This window comes from Drosophila virilis, chromosome X (genome assembly GCF_030788295.1).
Source record: "Drosophila virilis strain 15010-1051.87 chromosome X, Dvir_AGI_RSII-ME, whole genome shotgun sequence".
NCBI lineage: Eukaryota > Metazoa > Arthropoda > Insecta > Diptera > Drosophilidae > Drosophila > Drosophila virilis.
Genome location: NC_091543.1, coordinates 2,825,693 through 2,848,056, shown reverse-complemented (window position 1 = coordinate 2,848,056; position 22,364 = coordinate 2,825,693). Strand labels below are relative to the sequence as shown.

Here is a 22,364-nt window from a genome sequence, read left to right as displayed (position 1 = left end):
CGGCAGCGCAGCTGGGGATTCGTGCCGCAAGCAATTCGAAGAGCTGCGTATAAGAGTATAATAATAATACGAATGCCAAGCAACAGCAGCCGGCAAAAATACTGAGTAGGGCACAGTTACAATGTGAGAACAGATTTGCTGGGAACAGAAATAACTTGGCCAACAATTTAGTGTATTTAAACAAAATAATTATGCTTGTTACAATTAACAGAGCATTATTCAGGAAATACAAGCGAGCATGAACTGGTCGGGTGTGCACGACTGGTAGATACCCTACACCCAGCGAGTAGTATGTTATCTAGCTTCTTTACAGGCAAATACACAGACACACACGCACACACACTAGTCCAGCCCTACTTACTGGGAAATATGTTCTATTCTAACTCCGCTGTTTTTAGTCTGAACTTAATGCGATTTTTGAGGGGGCTTACATATGGCATACAAATATGTGTATATACCTAGGACCAAGGACCTTTCCTTAAGAATAAGTGTTTTGTTCCAATTTCTCGAGAATTCTGGCAAATATACAAAAAGTGAAACATTTCTAAGCTGACTATACTTTACTTAAGCCTTCATACCAATTTTGACGTAAGTAGCTCTCATAATTCTCGAGTTATGATTAAGAAACCAGATCTAAAAGATCGAAATTTATCGATATTATGAAAATGAGCGCAGATATATATATAGGTATATAGGTATAGGGTATACCTAGTCGGGCACTGCCGATTAGAGCCTCTTACTAGTTGTATGCCGCTGTCTGAGCACATTCGGGCCTCGAGGTTGGCCGCCTTGCAAATGTGTTCCCTGAATGAAAAGGGAAATTCCTCAAACGGAAATATCCCTCTCAATAAATATACCCAAACGCTTAACTTATACGCTGGCCCAGTATTTGTCGAGCTGCTTCGGCTGCGTGCGTTCGTGTCAGGACACGAGCCTGAGATGCCGATTGCCAGCTGTCGACTGTCGCCGCCGCCGCTGCTGCTGCTGCTGCTGCTGCTGCTGCGCGACGGGCAGAGCAGCGCGTTGCATATCCTTTGGCGCTGCTATCAGCAGTTCAGTTCAGCAGTGACAAGCCTCAGTCTCGACTCGGATGCAGATGCAAGCGGACGCGTGCGCTCGATCCCACAATTAAAAGACAAATGAAATTTTGATAAGCCGCAGCGAAGTCGAAGAACGCGTAAATCATAAAACGAACGAGAGACCAGAGAAACTTCAAAAGTTAAACTGAACTCAAATTAAAAAAAAAATATATATAATAAAATAAAAAAAAAAACGACTTTTTTTAAGTTTACCAAATATTAAAAAAAACTCAGCATAAACTGAAAACAAGCGAAAAAATATTAAAAAAATAAGCAAAAACTTTTTCAAGTCAAATAAAATTTAAAAAATAAATTGGAAAAACGTACTGAGAAACATTAAAAGAAATTAAACTAAAGCAGCAAAAATTGAAAGTAAAATTAATAATTCAATGAAAAGCAAACTTAATTTAAGTTATTTTTGGTTCAACTAAAAAAATTTGCAAAGAAACAAAACTAAGTAAGAAAATATGCATAAATGAAACAAAAATTGTTTAAAGTTTTTGCTTGAAAAAAGTTGCTAGCAAATTAAATTAAAAAAAAAAAAAGAACAAAAAAAATAGCGCGCGTTGGTGAAAATTTTATTTTTTTCAAGTTTTTTTTTTTTTTGTTTTTTGTTACTCAAGTGCAAAATATGGCAAAAATATTGAAAAAATAAAAAGAATTTTGAAAAGAAAGCTGAGCGTGAGTTCGAGCGAAAGCGAAAGAGAGCGAGAGGGCGAGAGAGAAAGTAAGTTTGTGGTGCGGAAATGAAGGATGTCAGTTGTGTGCACATCGAAGAAAGCAACGGAAATTAAAATTTGCATGTGCAGCCGGCTGCAGCAGCAGGACACACAGGACACACGCAGCACACCGAGAAAGAGAGAGAGAGAGGCGAGAGGCGGTCAGCGGCGGGGCCAAATGCCCAAAATGTGGCAACAATGTGGCCAAGAGACGAGCTGCTGCTGCCAAGGCTCGGTGAAGCCGGCAAACGAATTCAGCACTCAAAAACTCAGCTCGAAGCTGTTTTTTGAATAAACTTGACGGCCAGCTAAAAGGCCAAAGAGCCAACGGACAGAACGAGAGACAGAGAGAGAGAGAGAGCGAGAGCGAGCGAGAGAGCGAGATAATCAGATCTGTTGTGCATTAGCTGACAACCAGATAAAACGCTCAACAACATTGACAACAACTTCATCAACTGCGACAACGTATTTTCGGGTCCATCCTAGACCACTCTAGCTGCAGCTGAAAGCGCCCTCCCCAACACCCACCCCCCCCTCCCCCTACCCACGCCATGGCATTGCAGGGACAGACGTTCTGCTTCTCGGCAGCTGGATTTATCGCTTGCTCAGCAATCGTTCTGCTTTGCAGTTCCGGTAAGTGAAATATGCACTCGCAAAATCAAGCACAAAATGTGCTAATACATTAACTGCTCAACTGAACGATACCCTGTTTAAGCGTCCTAATGACATGTCAACCCGTCAACTTTTATCGCCTGCCTAGCAGGCAGCCCGACTTAAAGATATTTTGAGCATACTTCAACTAAATTTAGTCAGTCCAGGCTCACAACTGAATTTAGTTAATCAAAGCTCACATCTTAAGCCTGATAGCTGTGAAATAAACTAAATAAAAGTTAAGTGCGTGGAATTCCAAGCTAAAAATAAAATTGAAGCTTAAGAATTGTCCTAAATTGAGCCCAAAATAAAATTGAATTTTTACTCAAAATAAGATTTCTTTTCCTTTTCGAGTTGTATCGAGTTTTTAAAGTTATGATAAATATAAATCAAATATCAATCCAATTATTGGACGGCTTCCTGTTCAAGAGTTTATGAGAACAAAGCAGAAACTTAACTTAATAAACTAACCAAGTTACTGAAATCTTTTTTAAATAGAATGTGACGAATTTTTTTAGAATTTGAAGAAAACAATCTAAAAATAGCAATATTTTCAGCTCTAGCTGTTGTCCTACTTCAGTTTTTATAGTTTCTTAAGGTCTCAGCCAAGACTTTCTGAACACAAATAGAAAAAGTAGAAAGTATTTTGACTCAAATTAAGATAGAACGTTATTTAGTTAGGATTCTGATCAAGTATTTACGAATCACATAAAAATAAAATTGAATTCAACTCAAAATCAAGGATTTTGTGAAGAAGCAAAAAGAAAAGTAGAAAATATTTCGACTCAAAACTAGATTGTACGTCATTTGCTTTTCTTTTTTTAATATAATGGGAAGAGTTTATAAATTATTTCAATATATCAAATTTTTCAGCTTAAGCCGTTCTCTATTAATTAATTAATTTGATTTAATTAAATTAATTGTGAAGTCTTGTTCAAAAAAATAAACGCAAATCCAAATTCTCTTGACTACAAAATTTCCCAACTTTGTAACTAATGTTAAGTTTCATTATTTTAAATATATTTAAAAAGAGTAAAAAGTAAAAAAGGTATCAGATAGTTTATACAAATTTGTCAGCGTTGACATATTCAAATCGGGTTCTGATCATGAATTTATGAATAAAATAAACTTTAAAGAATTTGAACTCTGTTTTAGATTGTAATCTTAAATTAATAAATGAATAAAACTTGATGAGTTATTCAAGATACGAAAATAAATAAATATTCTGTTAGGAAATTATTGCTGGAATTATTTTGTAGCAGAGTTCACTTGGAAGAATGAAGAATTTATGGATAGAATAGAAATGAATGAATAAGAAACAATAGGCTTTGAACTGAAAACTTAATTTTTTTCTAAGATAATTTCCCTCAAAATACGTTTGTACTTAATATTTCAGTTACTTTAAGAATAGTTTTCCTTAAAGAACAATTGTACTTAATTTACATTTTTTTTTTACCCAAAGGATTCGTCGTAAATGTAACTCTTGCATATTTATGCGGAACTGCGGAAATATGAGAAACAAAAGAGTTTTTAAGACGCAAAATTGTGTACATTTTAAGATATGCAGACTTAATTTAAGTTGAAACAGACTCGATTTTAAAATAAAACTTAAATTTAAACTAAAAATAACTTCAAGAAAACAATGTGGAATTTAAAAAATAACAAAAAGTTGCAGAACTGAAACAAGTGTAAGAAAATTGCTTAAAGCAAGCACAATTTGGCTTGAATTAAGTAAAGCATTTGCTTAAATGAAGTTATTCACAGATTGCTAAAATTGAGAAAAAAAAGTGAAAAGATTATAACTTGTTTTTAGTGCAAATGTTGAGATTTTTGGTCCGCGTGTCGGGCGCGCCTTTTAGCCCTTTTTTTACAGGGTATTCGAGGAGCAACAACAACAAAAAATAAGCATAGAAAAATCGAAAAGTGAATACAATGCGAATTGAGCTGAGCTGCAGCCGTGGCAAAACTTGCAGCTCCTCAAACTGTTTATTCATTTATACATTCATTCATATACACACACTCGCACACACACTCGCACACACACACACTCAGTCTGGTCAGTTATTCATGCGAGCAAAACAGCTGAAGAGTTGTTTTTGTAGTTTATTCCATTTGCCATTTGCCATTTCCATTTTCTGTTTCCATTTTCTGTTTCTATTTCTGTTATTGTTGACGTTGCATCTAGCAATGAAAACGTCATCGAATGTAAAATGTTGTGCGAGGCACATTGCACACACACACACCAACACACACACACACACACAGAGCTGGAAGACAAGTTGCCACTTGCAACTTCAGCAATTGCAGCAACTGTTGCAACTGTTGAGTTAATGCATTTTGTTGCACAATAACATAAATATTTTTTCGGCTGCTACAGTTGCCCGACACACACACACACACACCAACACACACACAGCTGCCTTTGCCCTGAAGCACTTGTGCTTTATGACCTTGTTGCAAGCTACAAATTAAAGGCCCACCTCTTGCCTCTTGCCAGCTCTTCAACTAGCCCGAATGCTCAGCGGAATAAGCCCATCACAGTGCTCGCTCGCTATAACGAACTAACTTGTATGAATCGTATTCACATTTGCATCTTTAATCGATATAAAAAGGCCAACAGTCGTTGGAGCTAGGCGGCTGCTGCATTTGAACTAGCGAATTCTCGTTTGCCGGTTTGAATATGCCACAAATACTACAGTGCTCGCTCGTTATAACAAACTTTCAGGCATATGCATCCGTAAGCTAAATAAAAAAGCGTGTGGAGCTAGGCGGCTGCTTAGTTAGAACTGGCGATTTCTCGTTTGCTAGTTCGAATATGCCACACATACTGACAACAGTGCCTGCCCGCTATGGCAAACTTTTATATACGATTTGTATTCACATTTTTCATGCATTTGCATCTATATAACAAAGCGTTAGGCCCTGACGACGTTTCGAACTGGCGACTTCTCGTTTATCGGTTCGATGCAGCCTCGATTGTAGATTCGATTCATGAAACCATGAAAATCAAAAGTGCAAGTTCCAATTCTAAAATGGATTTACGGGAAAGGCCAACACATTGTCAGACTTGCAAGCTGAGCACAAAGTTCAGAGATCGAGCTCCCGAAAAGACGGAGATAAACACTAATTATTTCAAGAATAGAATAATTTTAATTAATGAATAAGTAATGTGCATTGGGTAAACCTTTTATAGATAGCCTGGCTAAGACTTAGCTTCAGCCCTGGCTTAGCCTGGGTTTCGAGCCGGGAACCTTCTCGCTTGCCCCCCCTATAGGTCCATCTGCTGCTTCTTACCCAAATAGACGCCCGTTTGGCATGCAAGGCAATTAATTAAAACTGATTCACAAGTGTTAATAAATTGGCAATTTGAGCATTTGAAGATAAATAATCAATAAACGTGCAACAATTTCTAGTTTATTGGCACACAATCATTTTTCTTAGATCAAACACTTCTCTGATAATTTAATTAGAGAAGTGCCGCACACAAAATAATCTTTGTGTTGTGCTTAAATATCGAGATGAGTTTTTGTATTCAGTTCGATTTAACGCTTCGAGACTTCGAGATATTTGTTGTTAAAAATATGTACTTCAAATTAAATGCAAAACTCTTCAACAATATTTATCTCAATAAATGAAACATCATCGTCTCTGGACGAGGCGGCGTGTCAATGGGGGGCAGAAGCATTGATATATTTGAATATGCGGAAAAGTTCAATTTTTCATTAAGTGCATATTTTTCGTTTTATTTTTTCATTCTTTGTTTTTTTTTTTTTTAAATAAAGTGCAATTTCTTCCATTTTTTTTGTTGTTGCAGCTCGTCGGCACTTGAATTTCACCTTCTTCATTTCATATTTACCAAGTCCGAGCAGCTAGAGGGTGCGGAGGGGCGGAGGGGGGGGGGGGCGTTCCTCGAACCTATCTGCCGCATCGCAAGGGAAATGGGAAATTTGGCATAATACAAATTAAATCAACTTTCCACATTAAAAAAAAGCCAAACAAAGTCAAAATTTGCTAAAGATTTTATCGATTCTTATTTTCTTCTGGGCTGGATATGAGAAAGAAGTTAAAGAAGTGCGCGAATATTCCAGAAATTAGAGACAAGTAAGAGAAGTTTCCGAATCTGGAATGTTCCAGCTTTATTCTATGCATAACTCACGCAGCGCTTATACTTCTTCTTTGCTTTTTCTTCGCTTCTTCTTTGCTTCTTTTTCGCTTCTTCAACTTCTGCGCTTCTTTGCTTCTTCCTCGAGTGTGTGCTTTTCATACGCTTCTTCCTCGCTTGTGCTTCCTCTTTTTCACTTTTTTGCTTCTTTTATTCTTTGCTTCTTCCCTACTTTTGCTTCTTCCTAGTTTGTGCTTCTTCTCTTTTGCTTCTCCTTCGCTTTTTCAGCGTCTGTGCTTCTTTGCTTCTTCCTCGCGTGAGTTCTTTTTTGCTTCTTACTCGCCTGTGCTTCTTCTTTGCTTCTTTCTCGCCTGTGCTTCTTCCTCGCTTGTTCTTTTTCTCTTCTGCTTTTTCTTCGCTTGTGCTTCTTCATCGCTTCTTCCTTGTGCATCTTCTTGCCGTTGGCAGCGCATGTGCTTCTTTTTAAGCTTGTTCTTTGTTTCCTCATCCCATGTGCTTTTTCAGCGTATCTTCCGCTACTTTGCTTCTTCAGCCTCTGTGCTTCTTCCTGGCTTCTTCTGAGACTAGAAGCATACAAGCTATGTTTTTAGTTGTAATTTCGAGAAGTTTTCTTTCAGAGTCTCCAGACCTTAAGACTCGAAGATTGTTGCGTTCATATAGACATCATTCCATAGAGAGAACTTTGTTTTAATCGATTATAAATATGCTTTATAAGGCTATCTTTTACCAGGCGCAATATGCCCTATCTTACACATTTTCAATGGATACAGGGTATAAGAAAAAAATAACTCTTTTAATTGATGGACTGAGCAGCAGCAACAGTGAAAACTCTCTTGTTTTGCCCAAATCCTAGTGTCCTTTGGAAGAGTTTTTCTGTAGATATATGAACCAAGCTACGCAGCTCTATAAGCTATAGGTTTTATATACCCCATAGGCTTGTCTTAGATGTGGTAAGCCCCATTTACGCCATGCCCATGGCTACAGGGTATACACACATACATATGAAGATGGAGGCGTGGACGCAGCACAATCAACTCGTCTGACTTTTTGACTCGACTGATATATTTATATATTTATATATATATATATATATATATGTGTGTGTGTGTGTGTGTGTGTGTGCGTGTGACTGCCTGACTGCCTGCTGTTGTGGTTTATGATACCATTTAGCCCGAGGGTTGTTTTGACAAATTGTGCAAATTATTGTGTTAAATTTGCCCTTGAGGTGAAAAATCACTTTGACATGGCGCAATGCCATGGATTATAGACATTTTTTTTGTCTATGTGTGTGCGTGTGTGCATGTGTGTGTGTGTGGCTGTTTAGCTGATTGTGCTTTTGTCTGTCCGATACAGACACATTGGAAGAGTTTTTGGCCGTGGGGCGAAAATGGCGACTGACAATCGACAAATCGACAAATGAGAAGCTTAAAGCCAGTTGCTCATGTTGCTGCTGTTGTTGTTGTTGCAGTCACTTAAAGGCCAATGCCACACACACACAACAACACACACACACACGCACACAGAGACAGAATGTTGCATGCAACGCCAATAATTGAGCCAGCTTTTGGCCCCTGCCCCTCAAAGTGGGCCAAAGCGGAAGCAAATGCGACAGCCACACTCAAACAAAAAGTCAAACGAAAACGCGAAAGTAAGATTAACTTGGAGAAGCCGAAGATTTAATGCCCTACGACTTTGCAGTTATGTGGAAAAAGTGAAGCTTATGAATGCGCATTTTGAGCAAAAATAGCTTGAAATAGAGAACATTTTGATATACATTTTGCGAACGAGTCTTCAGTTAGAAGTTGACTTTTGATTTGGCTTTGATATAGCCAGCATAGTTAAGAGATATTTTGACAAAGAAACAAGTTTTCCATACTAGAAACTTATTTTCAATCGATTATACCCATCGCAACTATATGTTATAGTGCTTCGATTCGGCCTCTCGCGACTTAGACGAACTATACGAAATTTCAAGACGAAAACTTCAAAACTGAGAGATTAGTTCGCATGGGAACAGACGGACGGAAGGACAGACAGAGGAACATAGCTTTACCGACTCGATCAAGCTAATTATACCTTATATATTCCTGTACCTTATCTTAATATATATAACATATATACAAGATAATATGTAAACTGTTACACATTCCTTGACAGCATTTTAATACCCTCTAGTGTATAAAGAACGGCATACCGAATATTGAATACGCTAGCTTGATTAGGACACAATTGAGCAGCATATTAAGCTCGTGATTCCTCTGCTTGCTAAACATATCTGAACATATGAGACAAAAGTTTCTTCGAGCTCTGCTACCCATAGAGCTCAGTCATAAAGCCGGATTTAGCTCAGCCTTGAGCTTTCAATCAAACGGCTACGCTTTTGATACTGATCAGGAATATATATAGATATATACTTAAAGGCTCGGAGATGTCTTTGTTCCAACAAGAGCATATTGGGCTGCATCCCTAAAAAACGAGTAACTCAGCTTTTATTTGAAATATCGATAATTATCGATTTTAAGCAAAGGTTTTTTAAGCATAACTCGTACTCTACAAAAGCTGGATAGACCAAACTTGGCATCTAGGTGTCTTTATGTGATATCTAAGATATAAAAGTATCTCAATTCAATACCCTACCTCGTTCCCCCCAAAACTGAACAAAATAAAAAAATCGATAACACAAGTTTTAAAACGTATAAAGAAAAAATGTCAATAAAATATTATTAAATATTTTGACCAATTTTTCTGCGATTATATAACTCTTTTTTTTTAACGAAAATTTCAATAAAATATTTATAAATATTTTGGCAAATCAAATGAAAAGTAGACTTGCATTCACAATTGAAAGCCGTCTTCAAGCGTCTTATTTAGGAATGAGGCGCGGCAGAGTTAAGAGGAGCTACGGACATGGACAACTCGCTGTGTCGCACGTACAGGGTATTCGGCTATGTGGCGCCTGTGTATTTGTGCAGTTAGTTCACTTGTGGCAAGTTTAACGGTTGCCATGCTTTTGGGAACTTTGCAACGATTTCGTATGCGGCGTTGACGTGACTCGCATTAGCATTGCACACGTGTGCCACGCCCACAATGGCACAACAGCCCCCCAACCTCTTCCCCCTAGCCGTTGGGCACTTTTCCCTTTTCATTCTGTCCGACAGTTAATGCGCTCTCTCTCTCTCTCTCTCTCACTCTCTCCCACTCTCTCTGTTGCTTATTATCGAAATTGTATATGCCACAAAACTGCAGCGGCAACTTCCTGAGCTAACCAAGAACTAGCTCTACCTCTTCTGACTGGGGCGTTGGGAAAGGGGCTGGGCTGAGGGGATATGGCGCGGAAAGTTTTTGCCAGGCAACTTATTAAGATAGTTGGATAGTTGCTTAGTTGGCGCGTCTAGACGGTTTTTAGTCAAATTATGGTTTTCAAACGTTGCGAGGTTAGCCTTTTTTTTCACCTAACCCCCTCACTCTCTCTATACCTCCACCTCTCCCCCTCTCTCCGACACTCTTTCTAGCATTCTTGCCCCTCAGACGCTCGATGAGAAACTTAACATGAGCTTTTTGTTACCACAATTATTTGCGTGTGTGTGTGTGTGTGTGTGTGTGTGTGTGTGTGTGTGTGTGTGTGTGTGTGTGTGTGGCATGTCAAGGAATTGGCCATTAGAGAGTCCGTCCAACAACATGCGCCTCGGGGCCATGCAATTTGCCACTGTGAATTGTGCTCACAGAAAAAGAGACGAAAAACAACTCACACACACACACACACACACACAAAAAAAAAAAGAGTGTGGCATGTTTTTTAGTCATCTCAACTGGGCCGTGTGGGGGAGGGGTGCTAGAGGTTGGGGGTGACAGAGGGGTATTCGCTTTGTTTGTTTACATTTGGTTTTTTCTATTTTTAAACACACCCTCGCACACCCGCCCCGCTCGGGCTCGGGCATTCCATTTAGTGGCTTGTCGACCTTTGCAACCACAAATCTGGTCGGCTTTTAAATAATACCAAAAAGTTGAGCACACATTTGTATGAATAGCCAACGTATTTGCATAGAAAATATTAAGTTTTATTTAAAGTTTACCCTGTTGGATGAAAATGTTTTCGAAACGGGGCATTGCCGACACAGTCGTATGCTCTTTAAGCAGCAGAAACTGCCGCCATAGGCAAAGGGTAGTCTTATTGTACCCGTTACGCATGGATGTTAAAAGGGCGAGAAGAAAGCGATACGCTGGCTGAGACCTCATTTTGGTAAAATTGGCAAAGTAACAGGCAAGAGAGGCAGATTTTCCAATTAAAGGGAAAATTTATACACTTTCCCCTTGGAAGATAAGAAAGCGATATGCATTGTCAAACTAGAAGGAAACCCATGCATCTTCTAGAGGCGAACAACTGATCCCTAAGTGGTATTTTCTAGTCGAACACAAGGGACTTGAGCTATAAAGAGGGTATAAGCCAGTCGTGCTTTTAGCTTTAGCCTTACAGCGGGTTTTATGGCTACTTAAAGAACGCAGAAAGCAGCTTCATGTGGAGCAACTATCCTATTTAACAACAACAACAGCTTCTAGTAGAGCACACTCTGCTGAAGCGAGAACTGGGCCACAGGGTAGCTACTAGTCGTTCACTCCTTACTCGATTATAATCAGAAAAGAATTGCAACTTAATTTTCAACTTTGCAAAACAGCTCAGCATAGTTGCTTTGCATCTGTCTCTCTCCCACTCGCTGTTAACTCTCCCATTAACAGTTCACTTAACAGAACTCTAGATAACAGCTGTTAGAGATCAAAATGTTAATCAACACACAAAGCAAATTTGTTGCATCAGGTTTTTAGTTTAAGCGCACACAAAAAGTAATAAACGACAATTTAATATCGAGATTTTGATATCGGCTAAATAAAAAAAAAAAAAGAGAGAGAGATCTCGAATTGAAATTCAAACGCCATGGAAACGGCTCACATGTCAAAGCAAATAGATTGGCAGAGGGCCCTGCCCAAAACGAATTTTAGTACAAATAATAATAGCGCCAGGAGCACTCGCATAAAAACCTGGGACTGCGACTGGGTCTGGAACTGGAACTGGGACTGGGACTGGGGCTGAGGGGCTGCGAATATACATAAACTTTTGCTGTTAACTCATCGCGTGAATTGCAAAAAAATAGTTTTTTTTTTTTTTTCCTCATGTTGTTTCTGTTTTTGTTTTCGCTCAAATTTTTTGTCTTCTTGTTTTTATTTTTTGTGTTGACCTATTTTTTAATTTAGTTTCGTGGAGCGCGCAGCGGAGTCGCCGGCTCTCATCAGGCGAGTCCGCACGGCGCCAGCTGAAATTGGAATTTTATTTGAAAAACAACAGGAAACAAAAAAAAAAAGTGTTTCTCACTTGCAATTTTTTTTATTTAGCCACAGAAAAAATATCAACAGCAACAATGAAAACAACAACAAATACTTTTGATATCATTGCCAACAATTTGGCATTTCTTCGTTTTGTTAAAATTCATTTATTGCTCGCAGCCCACAAAAAAAAAAAAAACAGCTAGCAAAATGCCGAAAGTTCAAACTGACCAACTGCTAGATACCCTAAGCTACAGTGATTAGATAAGCTTACAAAAGGAAACACAATCACAAGCACAAGCCGTGCCTTTTCTTCTGCTGTTCGCCTCAGCTTCTTCTTGGCAAGATATCGGACATGCATTCTTGAATAACTCGGGAGTTAATCACGCGATTTTAATGAAATTTTCAGCGCCTCAATATGGCATAAAAAAGTGTGCATATACCAAAGTCCAAAGCTCTAGCTTTCAAAATGAGTTGGCTTCACCAAAATTCCATTTCTGGCGGCGAACGGGAAGAACTTCAAAAATGTGAAAGGGTTTTAATTTGTACATCCCATAAAGAAAGCTACATGCCAAGTTTGGTTAAGTCAGCTTTCAAATTTCTCGAGTTATGCCAAAATAACCAAATCGATAAACCAAAAAATCGAAATAGATATAGATTATTCTCGCCTTAAGAAATAGGAGATGCTTTCTTTTGCCTTAGCATACAAACACATTCACAAAACCCATATACCCCAATTACATTGAGCATAGGGCATGCAAAATTTAGAGAAACGCACGCAAAAAGTTTGCCAAAAAACGTTCAGAGAAATCGTGTAATGGCCCGACAATTGTTATTGTTGTTTGTTTTGTTGCTCGTAATTCTGTGTCAAATGTGTGCGAAATGTAAATTCACCTTTTTAAAGTAGCCGAAAAAAAGTGAAAATTAAAAAGTTTTTTAATTAAATGGTGATAGTTTGAAGCCCTGGCCCTGTAGAGCGGGCCATTATATCATATTTATCGTAGCAAAAGTTAAAAGATGCGATATTTGTCTTTTCTATCTGAACATAAGGCTAGCATATTATATAGGTATATGATTAAAGGACAGATCGATAGAATAGTAGGATCTTACAAGGCAAAATATTCTGTTGTCAAAGATATTTAAAAAAAAAATATCTTCCCACAAATGTCTGCAGAGGTATTAAATCTTCAGCGTGCCGTAGATAACCTTTCTAACCTATAAGTTTCATAAAGAGCGGACAATAAGCTCCGATGTTAATGGAGGATAGACGCTGCGTGTAAAAGTCAACTATATGCGACGCTAACTTGTCGTTCAGGGCAGGGCAACTACTAGTCGGGCATTGCCGGCGCAGTTGCCCTTTTTTTTTTTTGAGAAAACTTTTGAATGTAAGTCCATGAAAAGGGTATTGCCTTTCGCTGTGAATTGCCGCAATTGGCCAACTTTATTAACGCAAATTAACCCAACGTTAAACTTGCCGCAACAAAGAACCAACAAAAAGCCGCCAAAGTGCCGAAACGGCGCCCAATCCGTAACCGAAACGCAAGTTCCTGCCGTAACCCGAGCTGTTCGGGAAGGGGTAGCCAGAGGGCCGAAGGATGGAATGGGGGGGTGGTAGGGGTGGGAACAGACCAAAGTTATGCCCGTCAATCTTCGCGCCGAGGCGACAGTTTGATAAACTGATGGATCCTTCAGATGCTTTCCAGATACTAATCAGCGTTCGTTGAGCGCGCTTAACAGGAAGTCATAAATTTTGCCAGGACATGCCAGCGCATGTGTGTGTATGTGCGAGTGTGCGAATGTGCGTGTGTGTGCCTGTGTGTCGCGCCCTTGTCTAGAAATTTTAATTAAAAGCGATGACATAGCGAGTAATTCGATATCAGAATGTCGCCTATTAATTTTAAGGACATTTCCTTTATTGATTCTTTGTCAATATTATATTGAACCCATAATTTACACATAAAAGGGCTGACTAGTGTGCGTGTCCGTGTCCGTGTGTGTGCGTGTCCGTGTCCGTGTGGGTGTGTGTATGTGTCCGTGTGTGTGTGTGTGTGTGCGTTTGCGGTTTGCCCATTGTCTTTGGATTTCGGATTTAACTCTTGGGCTTTCGCTCGCCTTTGTTTGTTGTCGCGTGTCTTGCATTCATTTCGAATTAAAGAAAACAGGAGCGGACTGCCCGATTGGGCCGCATAACGTGGGGCTACACAAAATAAGTTACATTTATTATATAAATAGTTGAAAAATAGATATTTGGCTTGAAAGTCTATAACTAAGTCGTTTTTCTATCGATTTCAACAGGCAATAATAATTTTTTAATAATATATCTATCTATGAGCAGTTTTTCTCAACTTTTTCCGATTCATAAATTCTAAAAACTCTTCAAAATTGATCAAAAAAAAATGTTGTTCATATAATTCTTGGCATACAAGATAAGATTCGTCATATTACGCTTCTGTGAGTCTAGATTTTGCGCGAGTTCGCGGCAGGAAGAAGAATAAGCACACACTTAAGTGTGAGCATGTTGCAAATATTGATTGCTTTAAAAAAGGCTAAAAGCAGTAACTTGTTAGAAACCAATCTAACTCTAACTCTTGTACAACTATATGGAATCCAAAAGCTACGTTCTACGCTCTCAACACATTCCAATATTTACAAGATTTAAGTTTTTAGCAAAGGCTTACAAATTTCCAAATTGCTTTTGTTAACAAGCATAAGCCTTAACACAAATATAAGTTTATCAACTCTCAAAACAAACATGCTACGCAACACTGCGCATCGCTTGGGCCTGAGCGTAGCTGCAGTTCGCACCTGGACATGAATTAGTTACGAGGGCGTGTTGTCTTTTGATGCGCGACGCCATTATAAGCACTCGCACACACACACACACATACGCTCGCACACACACACACTGTAGAAATAGAAAATGTGTGTGTGTGGTAGCGTGACTTTTGTTCTTGTTGTCATTTCATAGCCACTTTGCTTTGAGAAACAACAGCAACAAGAACCATCAAGAAGCACATTACGACTCTTGATCCCTTTGCGGCGCCAGGCGCTTTATTTTGATTTTGATTTAACGAGAACATTGACAACTATTTAATTTAGTCATCGCAACGTTCGAGCTATCGATAGGCCGGCGCATGGCGGGCAACATTTCCAATATGCAGAAGCCGTAAAGTTTTGTTTATGGCCCGCCTTTCGGCTGGCTCGATTACGTTTCGAGCGCCTACCCACAAAAACGGATTTCGCATAATTGCAAAGTTTTTGTTTGTCAAACAACGTACAAGAGATTAACACAAAATGTAGCTCAAAGCGACGACAAGACAACCAAATAAACATCAAAACTTTGTTTGACTTGCATATTAAATTTATGCCAAATAAATGACTTTGCGGTTTGCGAAATGAGGGGCGAATTTATTAGGTAACAAAAGTCGAACCAGCAAGCGGAAAGTCGCCGGCTCAAATTATGCCAAAGTTTTTAATTCTGATATTCACCTTTTCAAGGTTTTATAAGTCAAGGGACAAATATCAATAAATACTAGAAAGCATTCATGGCTTGGCATCTGTCGAACATGGATAGATAGTTATGCTAGCCCTTGCATTTGCCACCTTCTAACTTTGACGCGTGCAACGCCGGGTAATCTCTTTGGAGAGATTATAAAAGGACGAAATTCGAGCGAAATAGTTAAACAACAACTTATGCTTCCACAAAAGCGAAACTTACAAAAAAAGCGAAATTGTGGCGAAATTGTTTTGAGTATTATCGTCGAAAATGTTGAACGTCAATTAGGATACAAGTGGCAAAACCCCGCCCGATAACAGTTGAAAAGTTGAATTCACAGCAAAAAAAAAAATATATATATATATATAAATAAAACGAAGACCATTTGAATAGATAATGAAACCCGGGCAAATCTCTTCATAAAGCATCCAACAAAGTGGCGACACTCGGTCCGGCCATCGAATTGATCGAGCGAATAAAAAAAAAAAGAAGAAAACCCCGGGAATGTGGCCCGAAAAACTGTTATAACAATAAATTAAGTTGCTGTTGCAGCATAAAAACCAAATTGCCAAATGACTCAAGGCGCAGGGGATGAAGCGAGGGCTGGGACAGAGACGGGGCCAGGGTTCTCTCTATGGGGCGGGGGCAGAGCAGCCGCTAAAAATGTGCAATCTGTTGACGAATCATCAGAGATGAAACGAATTGGATTGAGACTAGAAACTACAGACTAATGGGTGGGCCAGGAAAGAGGTGGTGGGAAGGGGGCAGGGCTAAAAAGGCGACCCTTGCAAAATGCCGTAAAACATTCTCAAATGTTTTTTATTGAGGGCTTTGTGCCATTTTTCGGTTTGACTTGGTTGCGAGGCCAATTTAATAGCATACTTTGCAGCGCTAAGCGGAGAGGCAGCAGAAGCAAAAACGGAAACAGAACTTGCTTGGCAGCTCAAAAATAAGAGCAAGAACAAGAGCCACGAGGAAGAGGAAGACCAAAAAGAACAACTATCCCACAAAATACGCGACAAACAAACAAAATGAAGTGACGGCAACTCGCGAAACCAACCGAACGGACGTTCATTGTTATTTTAAGAAAAGCAACACGACAAACCGCCTACCACAGCACCGCCCCGCCCGCTCACCGCGCTCCACCACAAGTTTACCCACAATTCAAACAATCTTACTTAGTCTTAGACCATAAAAACGCCGCCCTAATACCCTCTCTACTGCCCAAACAAAATTAAGCACACTTTTCTAAGATGCTAACTGCTCTCACTCGAGTTCCTTCCCTATATAAGGTACTGTAGGGTAGCACCCAGGAGCCGTACCGGACTGTATTTTCATATATATACAAGATAGGAACTGAATACCAACTCAGTCTAATTGGCATTAAAACTATTTTAAAACAACCTTTTACCAATCTAGCCACTGCAGCACCCTCTCAAATAGAGCCGTACCGGCTTGGTACTAGCATTAACTTCTGTGCCATTAGCTGTGAATATTTTTGGTCAAATTTCTTGTGAAAATGGTTCCCTCGAACATCGTCAAAATATCATATATAGACATTGGTCAAAATTTCTCACCCCCATAACTCGGCCAAATCTCATCCAATTTTCACGAGGTTTGGATCTTTTCTCTTGGTTTAGCCTCTAGATGAATTTGGCATCAAAACCTGGCAACATGATTTTTGGTCAAATTTCTTGTGAAAATGGTTCCCTCAAACATCGTCAAAATATCATATATAGACATTGGTCAAAACTTCTCACACCCATAACTCGGTCAAATCTCATCCAATTTTCACGAGGTTTGGCTATTTTCTCTTGGTTTAGCCTCTAGATGAATTTGCCATCAAAACCTGGCAACATGATTTTTGGTCAAATTTCTTGTGAACATGGTTACCTCGAACATCGTCAAAATATCATATATAGACATTGGTCAAAACTTCTTACCCCCATAACTCGGTCAAATCTCATCCGATTTTTACGAGGTTTGGTTCTTTTCTCTTGGTTTAGCCTCTAGATCATTTTGGCATCAAAACCCGGCAACATGATTGTTGTTCAAATTTCATGTGAAAATGGTTACCTCGAACATCGTCAAAATATCTTATATAGACATTGGTCAAAACTTCTTACCCCCATAACTCGGTCAAATCTCATCCGATTTTCACGAGGTTTGGCTCTTTTCTCTTGGTTTAGCCTCTAGATGAATTTGGCATCAAAACCTGGCAACATGATTTTTGGTCAAATTTCTTGTGAAAATGGTTACCTCGAACATCGTCAAAATATCATATATAGACATTGGTCAAAACTTCTTACCCCCATAACTCGGTCAAATCTCATCCGATTTTCACGAGGTTTGGTTCTTTTCTCTTGGTTTAGCCTCTAGTTCATTTTGGCATCAAAACCCGGCAACATGATTTTAGGTCAAATTTCATGTGAAAATGGTTCCCTCAAACATCGTCAAAATATCATATATAGACATTGGTCAAAACTTCTCACACCCATAACTCGGTCAAATCTCATCCGATTTTCACGAGGTTTGGTTCTTTTCTCTTGGTTTAGCCTCTAGATGAATTTGGCATCAAACCCTGGCAACATGATTTTTGGTCAAATTTCATGTGAAAATGGTTACCTCGAACATCGTCAAAATATCATATATAGACATTGGTCAAAATTTCTCACCCCCATAACTCGGTCAAATCTCATCCAATTTTCACGAGGTTTGGTTCTTTTCTCTTGGTTTAGCCTCTAGATGAATTTGGCATCAAAACCTGGCAACATGATTTTTGGTCAAATTTCTTGTGAAAATGGTTCCCTCGAACATCGTCAAAATATCATATATAGACATTGGTCAAAACTTCTCACCCCCATAACTCGGTCAAATCTCATCCAATTTTCACGAGGTTTGGATCTTTTCTCTTGGTTTAGCCTCTAGATCATTTTGGCATCAAAACCCGGCAACATGATTTTTGGTCAAATTTCATGTGAAAATGGTTACCTCGAACATCGTCAAAATATCATATATAGGCATTGGTCAAAATTTCTCACCCCCATAACTCGGTCAAATCTCATCCAATTTTCACGAGGTTTGGTTCTTTTCTCTTGGTTTAGCCTCTAGATGAATTTGGCATCAAAACCCGGCAACATGATTTTAGGTCAAATTTCATGTGAAAATGGTTCCCTCAAACATCGTCAAAATATCATATATAGACATTGGTCAAAACTTCTCACACCCATAACTCGGTCAAATCTCATCCAATTTTCACGAGGTTTGGTTCTTTTCTCTTGGTTTAGCCTCTAGATGAATTTGGCATCAAAACCTGGCAACATGATTTTTGGTCAAATTTCATGTGAAAATGGTTACCTCGAACATCGTCAAAATATCATATATAGACATTGGTCAAAATTTCTCACCCCCATAACTCGGTCAAATCTCATCCAATTTTCACGAGGTTTGGTTCTTTTCTCTTGGTTTAGCCTCTAGATGAATTTGGCATCAAAACCTGGCAACATGATTTTTGGTCAAATTTCATGTGAAAATGGTTACCTCGAACATCGTCAAAATATCATATATAGACATTGGTCAAAATTTCTCACCCCCATAACTCGGTCAAATCTCATCCAATTTTCACGAGGTTTGGTTCTTTTCTCTTGGTTTAGCCTCTAGATGAATTTGGCATCAAAACCTGGCAACATGATTTTTGGTCAAATTTCATGTGAAAATGGTTACCTCGAACATCGTCAAAATATCATATATAGACATTGGTCAAAATTTCTCACCCCCATAACTCGGTCAAATCTCATCCGATTTTCACGAGGTTTGGTTCTTTTCTCTTGGTTTAGCCTCTAGATGAATTTGGCATCAAAACCTGGCAACATGATTTTTGGTCAAATTTCTTGTGAAAATGGTTCCCTCGAACATCGTCAAAATATCATATATAGACATTGGTCAAAATTTCTCACCCCCATAACTCGGCCAAATCTCATCCAATTTTCACGAGGTTTGAATCTTTTCTCTTGGTTTAGCCTCTAGATCATTTTGGCATCAAAACCCGGCAACATGATTGTTGTTCAAATTTCATGTGAAAATGGTTACCTCGAACATCGTCAAAATATCTTATATAGACATTGGTCAAAACTTCTTACCCCCATAACTCGGTCAAATCTCATCCGATTTTCACGAGGTTTGGCTCTTTTCTCTTGGTTTAGCCTCTAGATGAATTAGGCATCAAAACCTGGCAACATGATTTTTGGTCAAATTTCTTGTGAAAATGGTTCCCTCGAACATCGTCAAAATATCATATATAGACATTGGTCAAAACTTCTCACACCCATATCTCGGTCAAATCTCATCCAATTTTCACGAGGTTTGGTTCTTTTCTCTTGGTTTAGCCTCTAGATGAATTTGGCATCAAAACCTGGCAACATGATTTTTGGTCAAATTTCTTGTGAAAATGGTTCCCTCGAACATCGTCAAAATATCATATATAGACATTGGTCAAAACTTCTCACCCCCATAACTCGGTCAAATCTCATCCAATTTTCACGAGGTTTGGTTCTTTTCTCTTGGTTTAGCCTCTAGATGAATTTGGCATCAAAACCTGGCAACATGATTTTTAGTCAAATTTCTTGTGGAAATGGTTCCCTCGAACATCGTCAAAATATCATATATAGACATTGGTCAAAATTTCTCACCCCCATAACTCGGCCAAATCTCATCCAATTTTCACGAGGTTTGAATCTTTTCTCTTGGTTTAGCCTCTAGATCATTTTGGCATCAAAACCCGGCAACATGATTGTTGTTCAAATTTCATGTGAAAATGGTTACCTCGAACATCGTCAAAATATCTTATATAGACATTGGTCAAAACTTCTTACCCCCATAACTCGGTCAAATCTCATCCGATTTTCACGAGGTTTGGCTCTTTTCTCTTGGTTTAGCCTCTAGATGAATTAGGCATCAAAACCTGGCAACATGATTTTTGGTCAAATTTCTTGTGAAAATGGTTCCCTCGAACATCGTCAAAATATCATATATAGACATTGGTCAAAACTTCTCACACCCATAACTCGGTCAAATCTCATCCAATTTTCACGAGGTTTGGCTCTTTTCTCTTGGTTTAGCCTCTAGTTCATTTTGGCATCAAAACCCGGCAACATGATTTTAGGTCAAATTTCATGTGAAAATGGTTCCCTCAAACATCGTCAAAATATCATATATAGACATTGGTCAAAACTTCTCACACCCATAACTCGGTCAAATCTCATCCAATTTTCACGAGGTTTGGCTCTTTTCTCTTGGTTTAGCCTCTAGATGAATTTGGCATCAAAACCTGGCAACATGATTTTTGGTCAAATTTCTTGTGAAAATGGTTCCCTCGAACATCGTCAAAATATCATATATAGACATTGGTCAAAACTTCTCACCCCCATAACTCGGTCAAATCTCATCCAATTTTCACGAGGTTTGGCTCTTTTCTCTTGGTTTAGCCTCTAGATCATTTTGGCATCAAAACCCGGCAACATGATTTTTGGTCAAATTTCATGTGAAAATGGTTACCTCGAACATCGTCAAAATATCATATATAGACATTGGTCAAAATTTCTCACCCCCATAACTCGGTCAAATCTCATCCAATTTTCACGAGGTTTGGCTCTTTTCTCTTGGTTTAGCCTCTAGATGAATTTGGCATCAAAACCTGGCAACATGATTTTTGGTCAAATTTCTTGTGAAAATGGTTCCCTCGAACATCGTCAAAATATCATATATAGACATTGGTCAAAATTTCTCACCCCCATAACTCGGTCAAATCTCATCCAATTTTCACGAGGTTTGGCTCTTTTCTCTTGGTTTAGCCTCTAGATGAATTTGGCATCAAAACCTGGCAACATGATTTTTGGTCAAATTTCATGTGAAAATGGTTACCTCGAACATCGTCAAAATATCATATATAGACATTGGTCAAAATTTCTCACCCCCATAACTCGGCCAAATCTCATCCAATTTTCACGAGGTTTGGATCTTTTCTCTTGGTTTAGCCTCTAGATCATTTTGGCATCAAAACCCGGCAACATGATTTTTGGTCAAATTTCATGTGAAAATGGTTACCTCGAACATCGTCAAAATATCATATATAGACATTGGTCAAAATTTCTCACCCCCATAACTCGGTCAAATCTCATCCAATTTTCACGAGGTTTGGTTCTTTTCTCTTGGTTTAGCCTCTAGATCATTTTGGCATCAAAACCCGGCAACATGATTGTTGTTCAAATTTCATGTGAAAATGGTTACCTCGAACATCGTCAAAATATCATATATAGACATTGGTCAAAATTTCTCACCCCCATAACTCGGCCAAATCTCATCCAATTTTCACGAGGTTTGGTTCTTTTCTCTTGGTTTAGCCTTTAGATGAATTTGGCATCAAAACCTGGCAACATGATTTTTGGTCAAATTTCATGTGAAAATGGTTACCTCGAACATCGTCAAAATATCATATATAGACATTGGTCAAAATTTCTCACCCCCATAACTCGGTCAAATCTCATCCAATTTTCACGAGGTTTGGTTCTTTTCTCTTGGTTTAGCCTCTAGATCATTTTGGCATCAAAACCCGGCAACATGATTGTTGTTCAAATTTCATGTGAAAATGGTTACCTCGAACATCGTCAAAATATCTTATATAGACATTGGTCAAAACGTCTTACCCCCATAACTCGGCCAAATCTCATCCAATTTTCACGAGGTTTGAATCTTTTCTCTTGGTTTAGCCTCTAGATCATTTTGGCATCAAAACCCGGCAACATGATTGTTGTTCAAATTTCATGTGAAAATGGTTACCTCGAACATCGTCAAAATATCTTATATAGACATTGGTCAAAACTTCTTACCCCCATAACTCGGTCAAATCTCATCCAATTTTCACGAGGTTTGGTTTTTTTCTCTTGGTTTAGCCTCTAGATGAATTTGGCATCAAAACCTGGCAA

General features: G+C 38.7%; 1 protein-coding gene and 1 long non-coding RNA gene across 4 annotated transcripts in view; one reads left to right on the top strand and one right to left on the bottom strand.

Annotated features, from left to right (window-relative positions):
* The window catches only part of LOC138911008 (uncharacterized), a 220,360-nt gene that overhangs the window by 144,120 nt on the left and 53,876 nt on the right, over nucleotides 1-22,364 (bottom strand). The gene's annotated exons all lie outside the window — the stretch shown is intronic.
* CARPA (Carbonic anhydrase-related protein A) overlaps nucleotides 1,561-22,364 on the top strand; it is a 40,531-nt gene continuing 19,727 nt past the window's right edge. Inside the window, exon 1 of the mRNA XM_002058070.4 lies at nucleotides 1,561-2,431. Within this exon, the coding sequence (XP_002058106.2) occupies nucleotides 2,350-2,431 (82 nt within the window). The 5' untranslated portion in view covers nucleotides 1,561-2,349. The remainder of the gene's footprint in view (nucleotides 2,432-22,364) is intronic.